Genomic DNA, 18,722 nt, shown 5'->3' with positions numbered 1-18,722 from the left:
ATTGCTTTTAAAAACAAACAAAAATGTTTTTTTTCTTTAAATAGTACTTTTTATATACGTGTGATAATCATCTATATTGTCCGTGAATCTATTCATTGTATATAAATGATATGATCGTTATATGTACATGTATATTGAGAGAACTAGCATCACGCATTAAATATATCTCTCTATTGGTGACAAATTGCAATAACTCTAAATTTCTAAAATTATGGAATATAGACATTAAATCTACACAGTTAAAGTCAATTATTCATAATAATAATGTTTGAGTTAGTACAGTATGTTATTAAGCATGCTATGTAACAATAAACATGCTATTTTGTTGTAATTGGTATTTGTTGTTTGTTAATGGTTTTTTATATGATTAACTAGCTGTATCCTATGGTGTTGCCATGGATTTAGTTTTATATTTATTTTATAATAATGACAATATATCTCCCCCATTATTATTCCAGATGGGATAGTTATACTAGATTGTCCGGAACTTTGTCTATCGACGTCACTTCGCTAAGTACATGTGAATCTAACTTGCTCGGATTATTTTGGTTTGTTATTAATGTTGGTTTATCGCAACGCACTGTTAATTATAAATACACATTGATACACGAAGTTTTTTAGTATAGGCCAGATCCTAGTATCAAATTCAAATCCCAGTATAAGTAGAACTGTGAACCACTAGATCACTTTGCTCTCATTTAATCAATTTATGATATAATGTAACCTATAAATTAGTCTAATATAATTTAATGAAAACATCATTCAATCATATATTATTAAAAAATATATTTTCTAAGCTCCTAAACCGAAATTTTATAGACGACAGAAAGCGGCAAACAGTTTTTTTTGCTCTGGTGTAAAATTGAGGTTTTCAAGTTATGACAATTTGGCTTTTTTCTGTCAATATAATCAATTAAGAGGAATAGAAAATATATATAAAGATAATATATTCTTAAAAAGTTCTAAGTTCTATTTTTGTCTTGCAAACTTTGCCACGGAACATGTACGTGTACTAAAAAGTTCTACAAATGATTTGACACTAACATATGTGGGAATGCAACTGTTTGTAACTCGAAACAATATTGCATTCACTCGTATACCAACTAATGAGACGCGAGTTCACAATAATTGTTTGCCAAAGTGAAAAAAAAACAGTAATATATTTCGTATAAGACAAACAAATGGTGCGTTCCTGTCCGTATATCATTCCTCTATAGTAGTTTTATGTAAATGACGCCTACTTTTAAACTGCCGTAATTTTTAGATTCCGATTGCAATTCCCCCTCGACGTATTTGTTATCTCGCTGGATACAAACGAATGCGTTCACATTTATGATTTACTGAATGTTTTTGCTAAAGTTTCCTGGCTGTATTAAATCATTTTCGATCAGAGTTCACCTATGGAGAACATTTATTTAATACATGAAAATTAGAAATGAAAACGAAAGACTTATTTGATAATTTTACTGACAAACAAACTGGCGATACGCTTGATGGAAAGTGGAAGTCGTTGGTAGACAGGAATAACATCACGGATATCACAAAATGTATAGAAATGATTTTGACTGTGTAAATAAATACTCAATCAAACTAAACAATATTCCATATTTACGTTTTTATATATATTATGAATGCGAAAGTATACCCATCTGTGTCCCCCTTTCAAAAAGATATCCCACTGGTATAAAATATCTGGCTTGTAAAAAAATACATAGCTTATAACTTAACATACCATTTAGTCTAAGGGTCTACCTTGGACCTTTATAAAAGATCGGCCTTGTCTCATCTATTTCAGCCGTTAAGCAGCTTGCTTTGTAAGCTGTGTTTCAGTTAAAAGGTGAGATAAGGAAGTGACAATACAGAACAAGAGGCCTAATATATGTATTTGTTCTTCGCAATGGCTACGAATGAGGGTTATCACGAACATCACATGATAACGTGATGTTTGTAGATCTATTTATATATCTACATTATAGGCGACAGTATATAATATAATATTGCAGCAATGGTTGCAATGTAGGAGCAATGGTATTTCCGAACCGATACGATATTGAAACCTTCAAGAAAAGAGCTTATTCCTTTTTAAAATGCCGACAACGTACTTGAAATTCCCCTGGTGTTGCGGGTGCTCATGGGCGGCGGTAATCACTTACCATCAGGTGAGCCGTATGCTCGTTTGTCCCCTGTGTTATAAAAAAACAAAAAAAAATATTTATGGTAAGTGGTAACACTTAGGTGGGCCGTTAGATCTATTATATAAAATAAATACGAAAACTTAGCAGATATTATATCACGTATCATAAACAGATATTTTTTGTAATTATTTTTTTTCTGGAAAACGGTAAGACCAATTCTAGCAGATATACGTCATGAATACATGTTTTTATCGTGTGAAGTTCGAATCCTTGACCGTCAGAAGGTGATGTAGTATGTTAAACCGCTATATTACCGAGGTCGTTATGGTAACAAATAAAAATGTCATCAACATGTATTCAAATCTCAATTTTAATATACATATATCAACATACGAAAACATTTCTGTTTCTTTGTCTTTTATAGGTAAAACGGAACTAAACTACAGATCTGAATTTAAGAAAAGTTGACGTGAACAAACAAAAGCAGTCTTTTAAATGAAATGAGCAGGTCAGTCGCAATAACCGCTAGTATGTAATAAACACGAGCTGGCTACTTCTCACGTCAGCAATTATTTTTTTTATATAAATACATTCATATCATTATCCTCATTATGGTGAACATTATTACCTGACATACTCACAATTCTTTAAAAATATTTTACTTCAATATAAAAAGATGCGAATGTACCGCTATATCACGGATTAATTAGTTATGTTATTTATAACTGTAATATGTGTATATGACACCTATAAATAAAGATATAAATTGACACTAAATAATTACAGTTTCTTTATGTCGTATACACACCAATTTATAAACATTGGAATTTGAAACTGGTACTGCATCGATATTTCCGTCACCGGAGAGTTAAATAAAAGTCTCGATAGCATACTTAATTAATCTAAAATACAGAACATCTTTAAATAGTATAAAACGAAGTCACTTCTGCTCTCTGTTCGCTTATATCTTTTGAAGTAACGGATTTTAATGTAGTTTTTAGCAATAGATAGAGTGATTCAAGAGGAAGGTTTACATGTATACATGTACTCGTACACCCGTGCGAAGTCGGGGCGGGTAGCTAGTATCTTATATAATACATTTATTGAAATTGGGACTGGGAAGAATGTAAGTAACGAGTCTATTAAGCTACTCGTATGTTATATAGATCAGTGCTGTCCAAACCATGGCCCGCGGGCCACATACGACCCGCAACTTGAATTGTTGCGGCCCGCTAAATATTTGTTGTCTTTTTTTAAATAACATAAATTTAGTAGAAATAAAATTATAATTCCATTTTTTGCAATCCCAAATGATTTGATGAGTAAATTATTTTCTCTTCTGCTCTTATAAGCTTGCACTGCGTCTAGCTACTATCAATATTGATGTTGATGTTGACAGAATTGTAAATGATAATATATCTGCATTTTCTTTTTAAAAATATATTGCGGTCCCTCAATGGATTTAGTTATTTTTATCGGCCCTAGATCCTATCGGTATCCTGAGCGGTAGAATAAAAAAACTTGATTATTCAAAAGTGTATTTGTATAAAAATTATTTCTATTTCTATCTAGTTTGGACAATCCTGATCTAGATTTATGCGCATAAAATTGTCAGAACCCCCACTTAATTTGATTGTCAGTGACACCTATGCAAATGATACGTTACGTCTAATTGAATATCTTTGTTACGAGTTAAGGGATACCTATTCAATGACTTTTGGGATCCCCTCTATATTCCCAAATCATTGAAATTAATTAAATATAAGGGATACGTTGGTATCTACTTATTTTAGAAAGTATATTCAAGTCGCTGAATATCACACCGTTTTCCGGGTTTTTTGCGAAAAAAATATTTTTTGAATGGGTTTTGTTTTATATATATTCCTACTAGTTCATCTGCATTTTCTTTTACAGACAGATTAGGTGTATATACTACCACAGAACACAGATTTGTTCTGTGTATATTACAATAATAATAGACTTTCCTAACCCTAATGTCATTAACAACATACAAAAAATATATTAAAAAAAGCAAAAAGATTTCAGTGCACTTTTACAAAAGAAGCTACTTGGCGAAATAGTTAAGACAAGTACCAACGTATGTAGCCAACTTTGTACAACGTCAAATTATTTTAAAATAGAAATAATCTTTATTCAAATAAACTTAATAAAAAATGTAAAAGTTTGTTTTTATGACTAAGCTGCTGAATGGATCTTAATGAAATTTAATATTAAATAGATTGTACTACGAGGACAGGATGGGGTCAAATGGGGGGTGAAAGTTTATGCAGACCAAGTAGCGGTAAACAACTAGTATTAAATAAATGGTGACTCTTCTTTAATACTTTTAACAATTGTGACATTAATGTCACACCCAATCATCTCACGATATTTAATAACGATCATTAAGGTTACGATACCATTTTTCAATAAAACAGCAATTAGAGAAATCGTCTCATCTAGTACGTATAGAAATATGAAAAATAAATCTGTAATTCATCAATAATATAATTTAATATTAATTATACAATTTTTTTGTAACTATCAAATATTTGTCTGGATAAACAATTACTCAAGCTCAAACGTCATTAATAAATATAAATTTTCACTTAACATTGAGAAAATTTTGATTGATGATAAATATGAACATAAATATAATATGACAATTTGTAAAAAACTTACTTTTAATCAAATGGTTAATTTAAGTATATTATAATAATACTGAAATCCGTAATTAGATATTACTGGAAGTTGGAAATGAAGGAAAAACATGTTTATAAATATGTCGGGTAAATCCATGAATCATCGTTTCGATACAGACAACAAAAAACTAAATTACGATATACTTTTGTATGTTTATTAAACAACTAGCTGTACCAGCGACTTCGTTCGCGTGGAATTTAACTTTATTTTCTAAAATAAAAGTAGTCTAAGTTACTCCTTATACATCAATTACCTGCCAAAAAAAGTCCCGTCAAATGGGTCCAACCATTTCAGAGATTAGCCGGAGCAAACAGACAGACAGACAAAAATTGTAAAAAATGAAGTTTTGGTGTATGTACCGGATTTATTATATTCATATGCATGTAGTAAAAATTTATATATAAAGTCTATATATATAATTTTATTTATATATATAGATGTATGATGATAGATGTATAGATTAGTAACAAATTGCGTAATATATTTTATTTATATACGGAAAATAGTTAATACAATTAAATTACCTGAACGGTGATAATAGTTAATTTCGACGTTATAATAATTAATTTACGTTAAATATGTATAGCGAAATATTTTTTTTGTATTATTATACTATATGTAGCAGTAGCAGTAAAATTATTGCCATACTAGATTTAGATTTTTTTTAGTATAGGTACTTGAAAATAATAATCGAAATCATCTTATATGTTAATAAATTTATTGAAAACTACGAATAACTGTGTAAAAACAATAAAATAGTTTTCGTAGTGACTACTACGAAACCTATTTTATTGTTTCGTAATTGATAAACAGTATAACGTGACGAATATCAAGGAAAAACCTAAAAACAGCAACGTCATTCAACATTGAATTTGGAACAAATTGCCATTTTTGGAAGTTAGTTAAAACGTAATATAATTGTTGTACTGACCGTACAAACAGGAACAACGTACCGTACTCGTCGAGTGTTCATACTTAACGCTTGAGATTGACCTCTAAAGTCCAGTACCACATCGCGAGTGTGAGACTCCACCGATTTTATCGATCCATTTACAACTTAAACCGTATCGACATATGTACTCCTATATATGACCTAGTGATTACCGATATACCGACATATGAAATAAGTGAACATGAAGTGCCAAATTGTGATTTTTGTGTTAACGATAACATGGAATTATTTTGGTTGGTATTAAACAATAAAATATATAATAATACTTATAATAAATATTTATTTATTGATTTTTTTGCATACAAAATTGTATACATGACGGACTTAGCCCCTGATGACATTCTCTACCAGTCAACCATCGATTGATCAGAGATAGTAAGGCGGTGCAATTTAATAAGTAGATTATATTGAAATATAGAAGAAATTAATACAGAAAAACATACTAATATACTTATACAATTATATAATTACATAAATAAGCAAAATATATAAACCATGGATTATCAGTTATCATACATCACACAAATTAAATATAATATTTAACTATAATAAATATAAGTATGATCTCATGGTATAAATCTTCAAACAGTAATAATATCTCTGGACAATTCACACAACGCCATCTAGTCCTAAGCTAAAAGCTTGAAACGAAATTAACTTGTGTTACTGGTAATAAACAGTAGGGTATACAACTCGATATATTTTGTTTTTAATGAATACTTTATATAAAATATATATAAGTACAAGAAATAAATAGAATTATCTTAGGAATTGTTAATTACTATGAAGAAACATGTTATGTATGCTGTAAATTATGTATACATTTGAGTACATATATGTTAGTAGGAAAGATAACAGTGTAAGGTTATCAAAATATTATAAACAAAACGTTTACATGCGTAAATGATAATTGCAAATTGGTGTAGTAGTTTTCGAAATTGTTTAAATAGAAATAAAAATAATCTTTATTCAAATAAATTTACATCATTTGAACTTTATCACAATTCAAAACTGCTTGTATTCAAATAAATACAAGCACTTTTGAATTGTGAATTTTTTTTATACAACTCATTCGTAACGCATACTCATCACAAGAAGAATGAGCAAGAAACCTGTGTGTTGCCTTATTGAATAGATGTTATTTAAGATATATAATTACATAATAACAAGTACATGTGAAATAATAATCATAAATTAGTTTTTTTTAATATATAGTACATTATTAATATTATAGTTTTATATTATATTTATATATATATTTTCTTATATGTTATACTTATAAATTATGTACATATAGATAGATAAAAAGCTTTATTTTTTTCCAACTTTACAACTACTGTCCTGCAATATTTCTGTCAGAGTTTTTCTCTAGGTACATATTTATATTATTTAGCCGCTAAAACAAAGTATTCCGCTTTTACAATATTTATATATATCGTATTAAATTAAGAAAAAGAATTAGAATATTTATACATGTTTACTTTCTAGGTTTTATAATTTTTATCCTTGTGCATATATTATTTTTATAATTTATGCAAAAGGATTTGCATTGCATTTTTTGATTTCTAATATCTTGTATGTATATTAGTCATATATACGTCCAAAAACGCTTATAATAATACACACAGACATACTAAAACATACAAATATTTATAATGTGTGAGAATAGAAATCGCAACCAATAAATAATGAGACAATATGTTAAATTGATGCACCGGCTTTAATAATTATATTTTATTTATTCCTTCAATCTTATTAATTAGCATATTGGTCGACATTTAACTTTCATTTGATAAATACATTATATAATTCTTAGCAGCATTTAAAGAAGAAGCATCCTTATCCTTATTTGCATACAGACATAAATTGCATACACATTCGTTGCAATACATTTTGTTGTGATATTGACCGTTAGATAACACGATTGATGTGATAACAGTTTCATGGTTATAATAAATATGTTTTATTATAATGATAAAGTACCGGGGATAACATGCTTTGCTTGTTTTTTTTTTTAAGTATAAAATATTTTATATTAATTAGTCAATGTTGTATGGAATCTTGTAGAGTTTGGCGTGTCTTTATAATAAATAGGATATATTTATTTTATAATATTGTAGTATTTGTATTTAGTTTTTCTAAAGACAGATTTATCGATATTAGTTTTTCTAGTAGACAGACAATTTAACTAATAATAAAGTCTGAATTTACATAATTTAAAGTAACTGAATCCAGGCAATTTCTACATAAGTCAATTAATGTTTAAGATTTCTGCCATAGATTATTATTTCATTAATAATAATCAAAATAATGTAAGTAATAAAATTCAATAAAAAATAATAATAAGTTCTTTGACGTACCATTAATTAGATTCAAGCATCGTGTTCATTTGTATAAGCGTTTTAAACAGTAAATCACGATCACGAAGAACCGATTTAAAGATATTTATCAAATATAATACTAACAATGCTTGTTTTTATTAAGGGAAAAAAATAACATTATGTAGAATGACATTAGATAGGTACATGAGAAATCGGAGTACAACAGCCTAAGCCAATATTTTGTAGGTCAGACATGATTTGACTTGTAATTGTGGAAAACCGCCACTGAATTGGAATACCTATTGGCCTACTGCGAGGCAAATCAATAAAGTCCTACGGCAGGAATATGAAGAGAAAGAAAGAATCGAAAATTCATTGTTTTAAATTTAGAATACAGTCGCAGTGACTCACTATCTCGACTAGAGCTTAGAAGTCTTAGGATCAAATTTAACAGAGAGATCAAAAAACACTACCAATTTAAATTCCTCAATAACTCTCCTAATAAATATTGTCAGGATATTACTGCTTACAGCAAAATGTTAAACGTTACGGTTACCACAACGTCAATGTTTGATATCAAAATGTGCCCGTGATTATAATCTGATTTCTAAATGAAAAAGAACAGATTTTGCTATGAGGTAAATACGAATTTGAGAAACTCATTCACTGATTTAAATGGACATTATTCCAAAGTGGAATGCAATATATGAAGCTCAGAAAATTATGAGCACTCGAGCGAAGCCGGTCACTAATATCATTATAAAATTCATTCTAACCAGGTTAAATGTAAACCTAAATTATTCAATAAGAACAAAGATATCTTTACTGAATTTAAATAGAGGTACATAAATATATTGGTTAAGATTATTCATTGATCATTAAATGTGGTTCCAAATTTATTTAAAACTATGTTTAATTATCAAAGAAATATACATACAGTCATAGACGCAAACAAAATATATATAGATACTGTTGTAGTATTAAAAGCTACTATATGAAAAATTTAAATACTAGTTAGTTTCGTAAAAAAGTAGAGACGATACTTGCAAAGATGAAGTACTATATTACCTATTATTAGTAGACATGATATGTAGCTAATAACCCATCTTGCACTTACAAAGACTTGTCGCCTCTACAGGGTACATATAAGATAGTCTAGATATAGATTTTAATGTCCAGACAACACCTGAGTCTTTAACATGCAATGAATATGCCACTGTGTATATACATACATCACCGGTGAGTCATCGGCTTACTTACAGATCCAAGTGGAATATAGAAAACGCCATCATAGATAACTTTAGAGATTTTCAAAATTGGATCACTATAAAAACGTTATATATAAACAGGATATACGCTGAATATGAATATAGTCAAATTTTGTACAAAATTGTGACGTTAATTAGTATCGAAATGATGAGAAATATTATATTAGTCTTATGGTATATATGACTAATTTTATTTTATATTTATCATCATTTTATGAGGGAAATCTGTTTATGAATACTATCACTAACTGTCACTATGTTACAATGAACACTCTTCACAATTAACTAAGTATTCAATGATATTTTAAAGCATTTTTCTTGGTTAAGTAGTTCTATATTATTTAAGTTTTATTTTTCATATAACTACAATTTTAAATATATATTCCAATAGTTTAATTAATTTGGTTTCTTTAAATATGGTCCCATGTGGGTAAAAGCCTCCTCTAACTTGCTCTATTATGTTCTATTTGTAGCTACATACATCAAATTTTTCGCTACAATTTCTTTGATGTTATTGGACCAATTGCAATAAAATCACTGTCTACCTATTCGCATTTTCTTAATCAATGTTTTTTTTTATTTCAATACCTTTTGTTTCAGCTTCAAGTAGTTGCGTTACACCACTAGGTGTACCCAGCCAATGCATTTCTCTATACGACTGTCCTCAACTACTAGCTGCATTTGAACTACGGCCACTGCCAAGTAGTGTAGTCAGATTCTTGAAGCAGTCTCAATGTGGCTTCGAGGGGTATACGCCGAGAGTCTGTTGTGGACCACTCGGAGCGAGGGACGAAACATCCACTACTACGGTAAGAGAATTTTTATTTCTATAATAACAAACCGTCCTTATTCAATTATTATGTACATATTATTCTATGAAAATGTGTAGTTAGTAATTTATTTATACATAATTCTGAACATGTTAATACATCCAATCAGATAGTACTTATTGCAGTATAAAAAATAACGCATATGGACATTATAAATCCATTACCTTACTTAACGACTCGTGCTCATCAAAATTTGGGTGAATGGACTACCACATTGTTTTGGTGTGTGTCAATCAACGAAGAAGGAATTCAGCACTGTACTTTAAACGGCTTAATATGCTGATGATAAGACAACCTGCTGATGACGATAATATACAAGAATGGTAGCTTATAAGGGATTTCATGATATTATAATTATTGATTATATCTATGTTACTGAATTAATTCTTTATGTTGTCTAATCTAATAAATCTAGGTGTCTACCACTTTCCATCTCTATACTCTACCATTTCTACTCATCTAGAAATGTGTTTTAGTTTAATTCTCTGAAGTATGAGGTATATCACCACAATTCACAAAAGTTTTATCTCTTGATTTAAGAATACTCGTAAAAATAAATTCTAGGACTGACTATGATAAGAATTGTTAAGATAATACTTAAACAACTACTACTTTTCATCAGAAAGACCGTTAGCTCATTTAACATTTCCTATTATGTAGAAAAACATTTCTTTCAGCAAAGACAACGATTAACCACTGAGTCAAATTCTAATACGGTCGATCCAGTATACGATGAAGACTCTACACCAGAACCAAGAAATACTTGCGGTGTTGATAACAATGGTGACAGAATATATGGAGGTCAAATTACAGACTTAGATGAATTCCCATGGATGGCATTGTTGGGTTACAGAACTAGTAAGTTTAGATTTAAACAAGATTCTATTACTAAGACCTCATTTCGTGTCGTATCAACATCTAAAGAAGATGTAGTAAGTAAGATCGTAGGAAGTGGCAAGAGCTACACCGACAAGCGGTGGCGGCTTTTAAATTGTGGATTGATTAATATTAAGTTTTAACCGAAATTAGCTCACTACTGTATTAAGTCATAGAATCGTCTTCGAAAATATACACATAGATGTATATGTAAACAATACTCAGTATTGTTTAATATTATATGAATTTTTCAATGACATATACATCAATCTTATCAATTCAATTACAAACCAAATATGGAATACTAATATTTTTGTGGAAATCACTATATTTGGAAGTTTATGTAAATATTGTTCATACAATTACGATTTGATAAATTAAAAAGGACATTTAATAAATCATCGATTTGTGAAGTATTGACTAATTAACAAAATTAATTTAATACTTTTTATAATTTTTATTCTTGATAAATTTTATATTTTTGTAGGTAGAGGAAAAATTTCATATCAATGTGGTGGAGTTCTGATCAATCGTCGTTACGTGTTGACTGCCGCACATTGCATCACGGGTGCTATTGAACGAGAATTAGGTCATTTGTAAGTAATTTTGATTACGTACTTGCTCCAAAAGACAAAAAGACCTTTTTCCTGTAATCTCAGTTCCTGTAATTTAAGTAATTATCTTTCAATTAAGATTACAAATAATCTCTGAGGGGATTGTTAGTAATGGGCTTCATTGGTTTATGTGCAAGTTGTTAGGTAGACCTCTACATATCCCCCCTTAGATATCCTCACGTTTATTTCCCGGTAATATAGCCCTAGTCAGCTGAACTGATTTTATTATTGATGCCCATCTAAAAAAAAATATTGAGTACACCTACCACTTCCTTCTTTCATGTAATATGAAACATATAGTAGATAATGTGTTTATTGTAAATTATTAAAAAATGTGACCACTAGTAAACGTCATTTAGATAATTATTCGATTCACAATAACAAGTTCGTTAATATACATACGAGTATAATATACGTGCTGACGTGACCCGGTAAACGTAAGCATAATTTTTATATATCAACTTAGTTGACAATTCGTAAAACCCACAAACTTAGGTTGTAAGGACGCTCTATGACGTCATCAGAAGTGCTAACGTGCTCTAAAACAACAATTGTATTTTAAGTTGATTTTTTGCCATTAGTATCAAGTGTGTGACCATACTCCGTAACTAAGTGTTCCACGGCCAGATCATACACGTATTTCTAGTAGGTATTCTTTTCTAGTTATAATATAATTACAGGTAAATATATTATGATCATAGGTAAGTTGGATGGATGTTTGCATATTTGTTAGCTTTTCACACAAAAACTACTAAATGAGTTGAAATGAATTTTTGTATGTATGTAGCATACATCGTGTCTAAGATTAACTGATACTTTTAGCTGAATTCTAGAGCAGGGCAGAAGATTAATCTAATCTATTATAATTACATATATTATTATTTCTGGTGAATTTGCCACGTTGGGCTATCTTACTTGATACACATCTTATCATCCTCCACTGATGCTGCCTGCGTATACCGTTAGTGCAGGCGAGTGCGTTATTCCATTATTATCCCTTAAAAATACAAACTATGGCTTATAATAAACAAGATGTATTGTTAAAAATAAAACTGAAATATATATATAAACTATTCTTTCATAGGGTGACTGTACGTTTAGGTGAATACGACATCCAAACAGATGTGGACTGCAGCGATGGAGAATGCGCAGATCCTCCGCAAGAAATCTCAGTGGAAGCCGCATATCCTCATCATGGGTATAAAGATGGGAACAAGAACAGACGAGATGACATCGGACTTGTACGACTTTCTAGAAGAGCAAAGTATACTTGTAAGTACCGAGTTAGAGTTTTTATGATATCATCTGCATTACCTCTGTTTTACCTAATCTGTAATATACTAACTGACCCCTCAAACGTTGTAAATTAAAATCGCTATTAAAAAAGACTATTTATTTGCTTTTACAATAGCATATTCTAGCATGTAGTGAATAGTGTGACTACTAGGTCACTATATTCTCCCATTGAATTTAAAAATGAATCTGTATTATTGTGGATATGTAAAACATTTATTTGAAAAGAATACGAGCTGAGTTCTTCTCATCTCGAAATCATTCCGAATTGACGATTTAACATATCATAAGAGTCTGTTATTACAGTCTATTAACTTACATTAATAAAGATATTTTGAATTTCGAAACCAGTTAAACAAAATAATATATATAAATAATAAATGTGTTATATCAGTTAAATGAAAAAGTATGTACGCCTTTTAGTTTATTCAGATTTAGATTACGACATTGTTACAGTTCTTAACTACACAATTATACTAATAAGATCTACATAATTGTTAGATTTGCATTAATTTTACTTAATTGTATAGTAATTGCTAATAAGTATGCATGTATAATACGATTGAATAAATAGAATAAATAAAAAAAAGAAATAGACATGTCAGTGGGAGTATTCTTTTACGTGACATGTAATTTTACAGATTACGTTCAACCAGTATGTTTAGCAGACGGTAATTCACGTCTAGGTGATGGGTACGACGTGTACGTGGCCGGCTGGGGGAAAACCTTAGAAGGTAATGTATTGATTTTAACATGCGAGTCCAGTTTAATATACTATTTCGTAGAATTTCAAATCAATTTCGATCGCTTGTGGCTACACTATTTGTTATTCATGTAGCGCTGGTAATTGCATGTGGAATGGATAAAAACAAAGGGATATTTTTGTTACATTAGATACAGGTGTCTTGTAACTACAAATTTTACTATTATAAGATTTATAAGTATCTGGTATCTGGTTGTATTTCTTTTAAAATATTATAGGTATCTGATAATGGACAAAGCTAGTGAGCAGTGAGTTACATATAAAATAAGTGTAAAATTTAAATATTTAAATTTATTTATTTATACTATAATAATATATCTGTGCACGCAATGTCGTATTCGTGAGAGTCAAAATAGCAATAAGTACGTTATAACTTTTTGTTTGCAAACCGATTTGATGAATCAACCATTACATGTGACGGAATATTCATATTAAGGTAGTGAATTCATGTATAAATCGTTTAAGCCTTTTGTGAGATTGGCGTATAAAAAATTAACAAATAAAAAAAAACATTCATTTAAGATACATATTTTTTATTTAATATACAGATTTGCTCTTTTCAATAGAGAAGAAAATAATTTTCGTTTTAATTTCTAGGTAGCAACAGCCCGATCAAACTCAAGTTAAACTTACCCATATTTAGCAAAAGCGAGTGTGTTGACAAATACAGAACACTCGGTGCTGAGCTGGTTGAGAAGCAGATCTGTGCTGGTGGTGCCAATAAGCAGGACGCTTGTCGAGGTGACTCTGGTGGACCACTGATGAGGAAGATGCGTGGGGGTAAATGGGAGTCTGTTGGTGTGGTATCGTTCGGTTATGGCTGTGGTAGAGAAGGCTGGCCAGGAGTATATACCTCTGTTGCTGCATACAATGATTGGATACGATCAACTATTAGTTCTACCAACGTATAGTCATAACGATAATAAAAGAAAACGATACGTAGTTAATGTAGAGGAAGAAGGAAAAAAATCAGTAGTGAACCTCAAGAAATCAAGAATTTATATTAAAAGTAGTGTATATAAATTATTGTAAATAAATTTGTTAAAAAATTATGTTAATTTAGATTATTATAAATTATACAATATTCTTTAGATAATTAATTATTATCTCTATTATTTAAGAACAATAAGATTATACGTCATTTTGCCGTACTAGATTTATTACTCAATAATTACATATTTTTGTTTGCTATTTTAATTACAATTAGTCAATGTAGCTCGGGAAATATTAGAATATAGATTATTGATGAATATAATAACTCCTTTATTACTAGTCTGTTATGTGTTACTAGAATAAAATATCAACAAAATAAGGTAGATGTTAAGTAATGTAAGTTAAAATATCTAATTACTAAAAATACAATAAATCCAGTAAAAGCATCTTGATTTATAAAACAATACTGAAATAGATACAATATTTTTATACATTAATATTTTACGGTTATATTTGTAAGATTAATATATTACAATAAATATACTTGTCAATTTAATTATATACAAAATTATTTATAATAAATAGTTGCTTAATTTAAGTCGAGTTTTAATCATAATCATGTCATCATTTATTCATAAAATAAATAATGTAATTTAACAACACATTTTACGTAAATCAATGAATAAATATAATTAAAATTTCTTATATTAATATTAAAAACTTGTGATCACTTATAATTAACTAATATTGTTATATATACAAAAATATGTATAAAAGTTATATATAAATTATCCATCATTCCAATTTTACTATGTAGCATCGATTTATAGATTTAGAATTTGTCTCAAAGACAAAATTAATAAGTAATAGGTGACATTTCTATTAACTCGACATTCAAAATTTACACACAAGTGCCTGTTCTCCCTACAAATTTATTCTGTATTAAACAAAATATCTTCATTCTCAGAAATTATAATGCGATTTACTATAATGATATAATACGAAATAAAATGACGCGCTCAAGAGGCCGAAAGGTACCATTTGAATTAATTGTTTTAAGCTTTGATTAGATTGACAGTATATGAACATGTCGTTATACTGTTAATATTTACAGACCAATAGATTTTTTAATATTCCAACTGCCAAAATAAAAATATTATATTTTTATGATTTTATATACGCTAAAGCATAGACAGATATTAAGAATCTACTAAGAACATGACAGATCAGCTGGCGGATAACAGACGTAGATGGCCGATGTATTTAAAAAAATACTATTAGAAAAACAAAATAGAAAATGGAATCAAAAAAACTTTTAAAAGGTAGGGACAGAAAAAGCTCTCAAAATAAATGATACACTCTGATTTCACACCTGAGAACCCTATTAGCTTACGATGAGTTTTATTGAATACTATTCCATTAAAAATATAAGAAGTAATGGTTTGTTTGAAGTATCACGTGACTAATATGTCTATCTGTCGCGCTTTCACGTAAAAACTATTCAACCGATTTCAATGAAATTTGGTACATACAAGACTAGACACTGAATAAGCAACATAGGTTACTTTTTAATGAGAAAAAACGGTTGTAAGGAGTAGAAAGGGGAGATGAAAGGTTGTATATTAATGTCGTCATTTTTTAAGCTAGGAGCTTGAAACTTTTTTTAGGCTGCTGATTAAATATGACATACAAAGTTAATAAATTAAATAGGAAATGAAAACTTGTACGGAAATTGGAACACTGCTAGTATATTAAACTTTTTATATACCTACGTATGTGTCTTATTTGTAAAATAATTTTCCAAATAATTAAAAATTCTATCCAAGGTCTATTATATTATTATATTATGACTATTCCTCGCGGACGAGGACGCGGGCACGGTTAGTTATATATACAAATAACAAAATTAAAATAGTTTGACACTTATGTTTTATAGTTGCGGGTAGTATTGTAGTAATGTATTTATTATTCATTGCTATAATATTAACTACATACGGTAAGAACGTAAATTAATAGGCTCCTTAAATCATACAAATTATAAGCGCAAAGAATGACGCAAGCATTATATAGTTAAGTACCACTGTAGATTTTCCAGCATCATAAGAGTCAAGTAATAATTGCATACAAAAAATGTCTATTGATTTATCCATTAATCAATAAAAAAACTACAAGTAATTTTCAATATGTTTGTTTTTATGTAGGTATGTACAAATCTTTAGGAATACCAAAATTTTGTCATGTGATGGTAATTCCAAATTTAAAAAATAAGGCAAAATTAAGATTGTAATAAATATAAATGAAGTAATATTAGATAAACCCATGTGAATACTTTAATAACATGTTTTTTTTAAAATAATATCGCACGCACTTCTCGTATCGTAAGCGATCAATAACTAGAAATACTGGAAATACTAAAGGATTAAAATAGTAGCCTGCATCAGCGGATGTCACATAAGATATACGGCTCCTACACCTTGGATATTTATGGAACTAAGTTAGGGTTACAACACGTACTTGTAAATAAATGTTTTTATAAACATTTTTATTCAGAAGTAATTTTTATACATCAATAAAAAATAACAAATATATGTTAGTCATCTACATATATATTTAAGCAAAATCTCTCTCTCTGCCTAGTCATTTGCCATTTCATTTGGGTCAGCTCTCCTAGTCCTTCGCCAGGCACATCTGTCCTGGTCGTTGAGTAGTTTATTTCCGTCTTCTTTAGGTCGTTATTAATAACAGGCTGCCAAGTTAGTAGGGGAAGACGGAACGAGGAAGACCACGTCTCTTATATATTTAAACAAACAAGATAAGTAGTATAAGTAACGTAAATTCTGAATAAAATAGCCTATAAGTTTTTCCCGAAATGGTTTTTTTTTAAGTAATTGAAATAGCAAACAAGCTATTGTTAAGTGGTGTGGTCGCCTATATACACGAAGAGCCCTACAGACTTCACATTATCATGTGGCACCCGTGGTGACACTCATGATATTCCAGATAAATAGGATGTCATGACATCTTGACAAATTACTGACTTTTATCGTCTAATTTCATATGGTATCATATATACGCACATTTATTTATCTATTTATTAGAAAGAGTCCAATTCATTTAGAGCTGGACACGATTTAGCTTTTAAATCTTGCTGGATAAATATCTCTGTCCGCTAGTTTATCAGTCTTTTGTCTCTGTACCTTTTTCACAATTTATATCTATAAATAAACTCACAATAAAAATAAACGCATTTATATAAACAGACCCTTTTGAATTAAAATTAATTATTTTTCCGAAAAGTGAATAATTATGATAATTAATCAAGGTAACCTTTTCAGATAGCATTTCTTTTCGACGTCCATTGTTTCCCTAGTTCTCCGTGTTGTTCTCATTTCCTTGCTTTTTCCCTGGCCATGTACCTTTACGTATATACTTTGTCAGTTTTAAGAAAGAGCCTTCACAATGACCAACTGTGACAACCCTAATCGAAGCAGACAAAGTTAGTATGACGCTTTTGTTATTTGTTCAAACATGTCTCAGTTACTTGATATATCTTTTCCTACAACTAACGAGATTGCCTTCTATCGCCTAATCTGATATGAATGTTTTAATATTTCAGGCTTACGTCTGAACAAATCGAACAGGCCAAGAGGATAACGGTCATTTATCTACCTTCATGTCAGGTTTTTTACGGATAAGGTAAACAGAACTAAGAGCAAAACATATCCTTATCGTTTTTCGATATGCCCAATCCGAAGCGGGCATGTTGAGTATTTTCACAGAGAATATAAAATTATTGTTACTAAAGGAAATTTAAAGGGCTAGTAATATAATAATTTATTTATTTTCTTGCTACATGGTACAGTTTTTGATTTTACTAAATAACACAATTACATGCAGCACCCGTAGGGCTATGCAAATATTGAAATGAAACCATAATTAATTCAATACAAAATTACATTTATAAATTTCAGAATCCTAAAAATACATGAATTTTAATATTTATATTAATTAATTAATGTCAGCTTATTAATACC

The 18,722-nt window shown here is 29.4% G+C and overlaps 1 protein-coding gene across 1 annotated transcript; it reads left to right on the top strand.

Annotated features, from left to right (window-relative positions):
• The first annotated feature begins 5,837 nt into the window (after positions 1-5,837).
• LOC131849520 (phenoloxidase-activating enzyme 1-like) lies at positions 5,838-15,239 on the top strand. Its single transcript, XM_059199607.1, has 7 exons — positions 5,838-6,023; positions 9,980-10,188; positions 10,887-11,067; positions 11,573-11,681; positions 12,784-12,971; positions 13,634-13,726; positions 14,353-15,239. The coding sequence occupies exons 1-7, from the start codon at positions 5,972-5,974 to the stop codon at positions 14,664-14,666; spliced, it is 1,146 nt and encodes a 381-aa protein (XP_059055590.1). The 5' UTR covers positions 5,838-5,971; the 3' UTR covers positions 14,667-15,239.
• The last annotated feature ends 3,483 nt before the right edge of the window (positions 15,240-18,722 follow it).

The sequence above is a fragment of the Achroia grisella genome, unplaced genomic scaffold (genome assembly GCF_030625045.1).
Source record: "Achroia grisella isolate CSIRO2021 unplaced genomic scaffold, CSIRO_AGI_Agris_v1 utg642, whole genome shotgun sequence".
Taxonomy (NCBI): domain Eukaryota; kingdom Metazoa; phylum Arthropoda; class Insecta; order Lepidoptera; family Pyralidae; genus Achroia; species Achroia grisella.
This window is presented reverse-complemented; position numbering and strand designations above follow the sequence as displayed.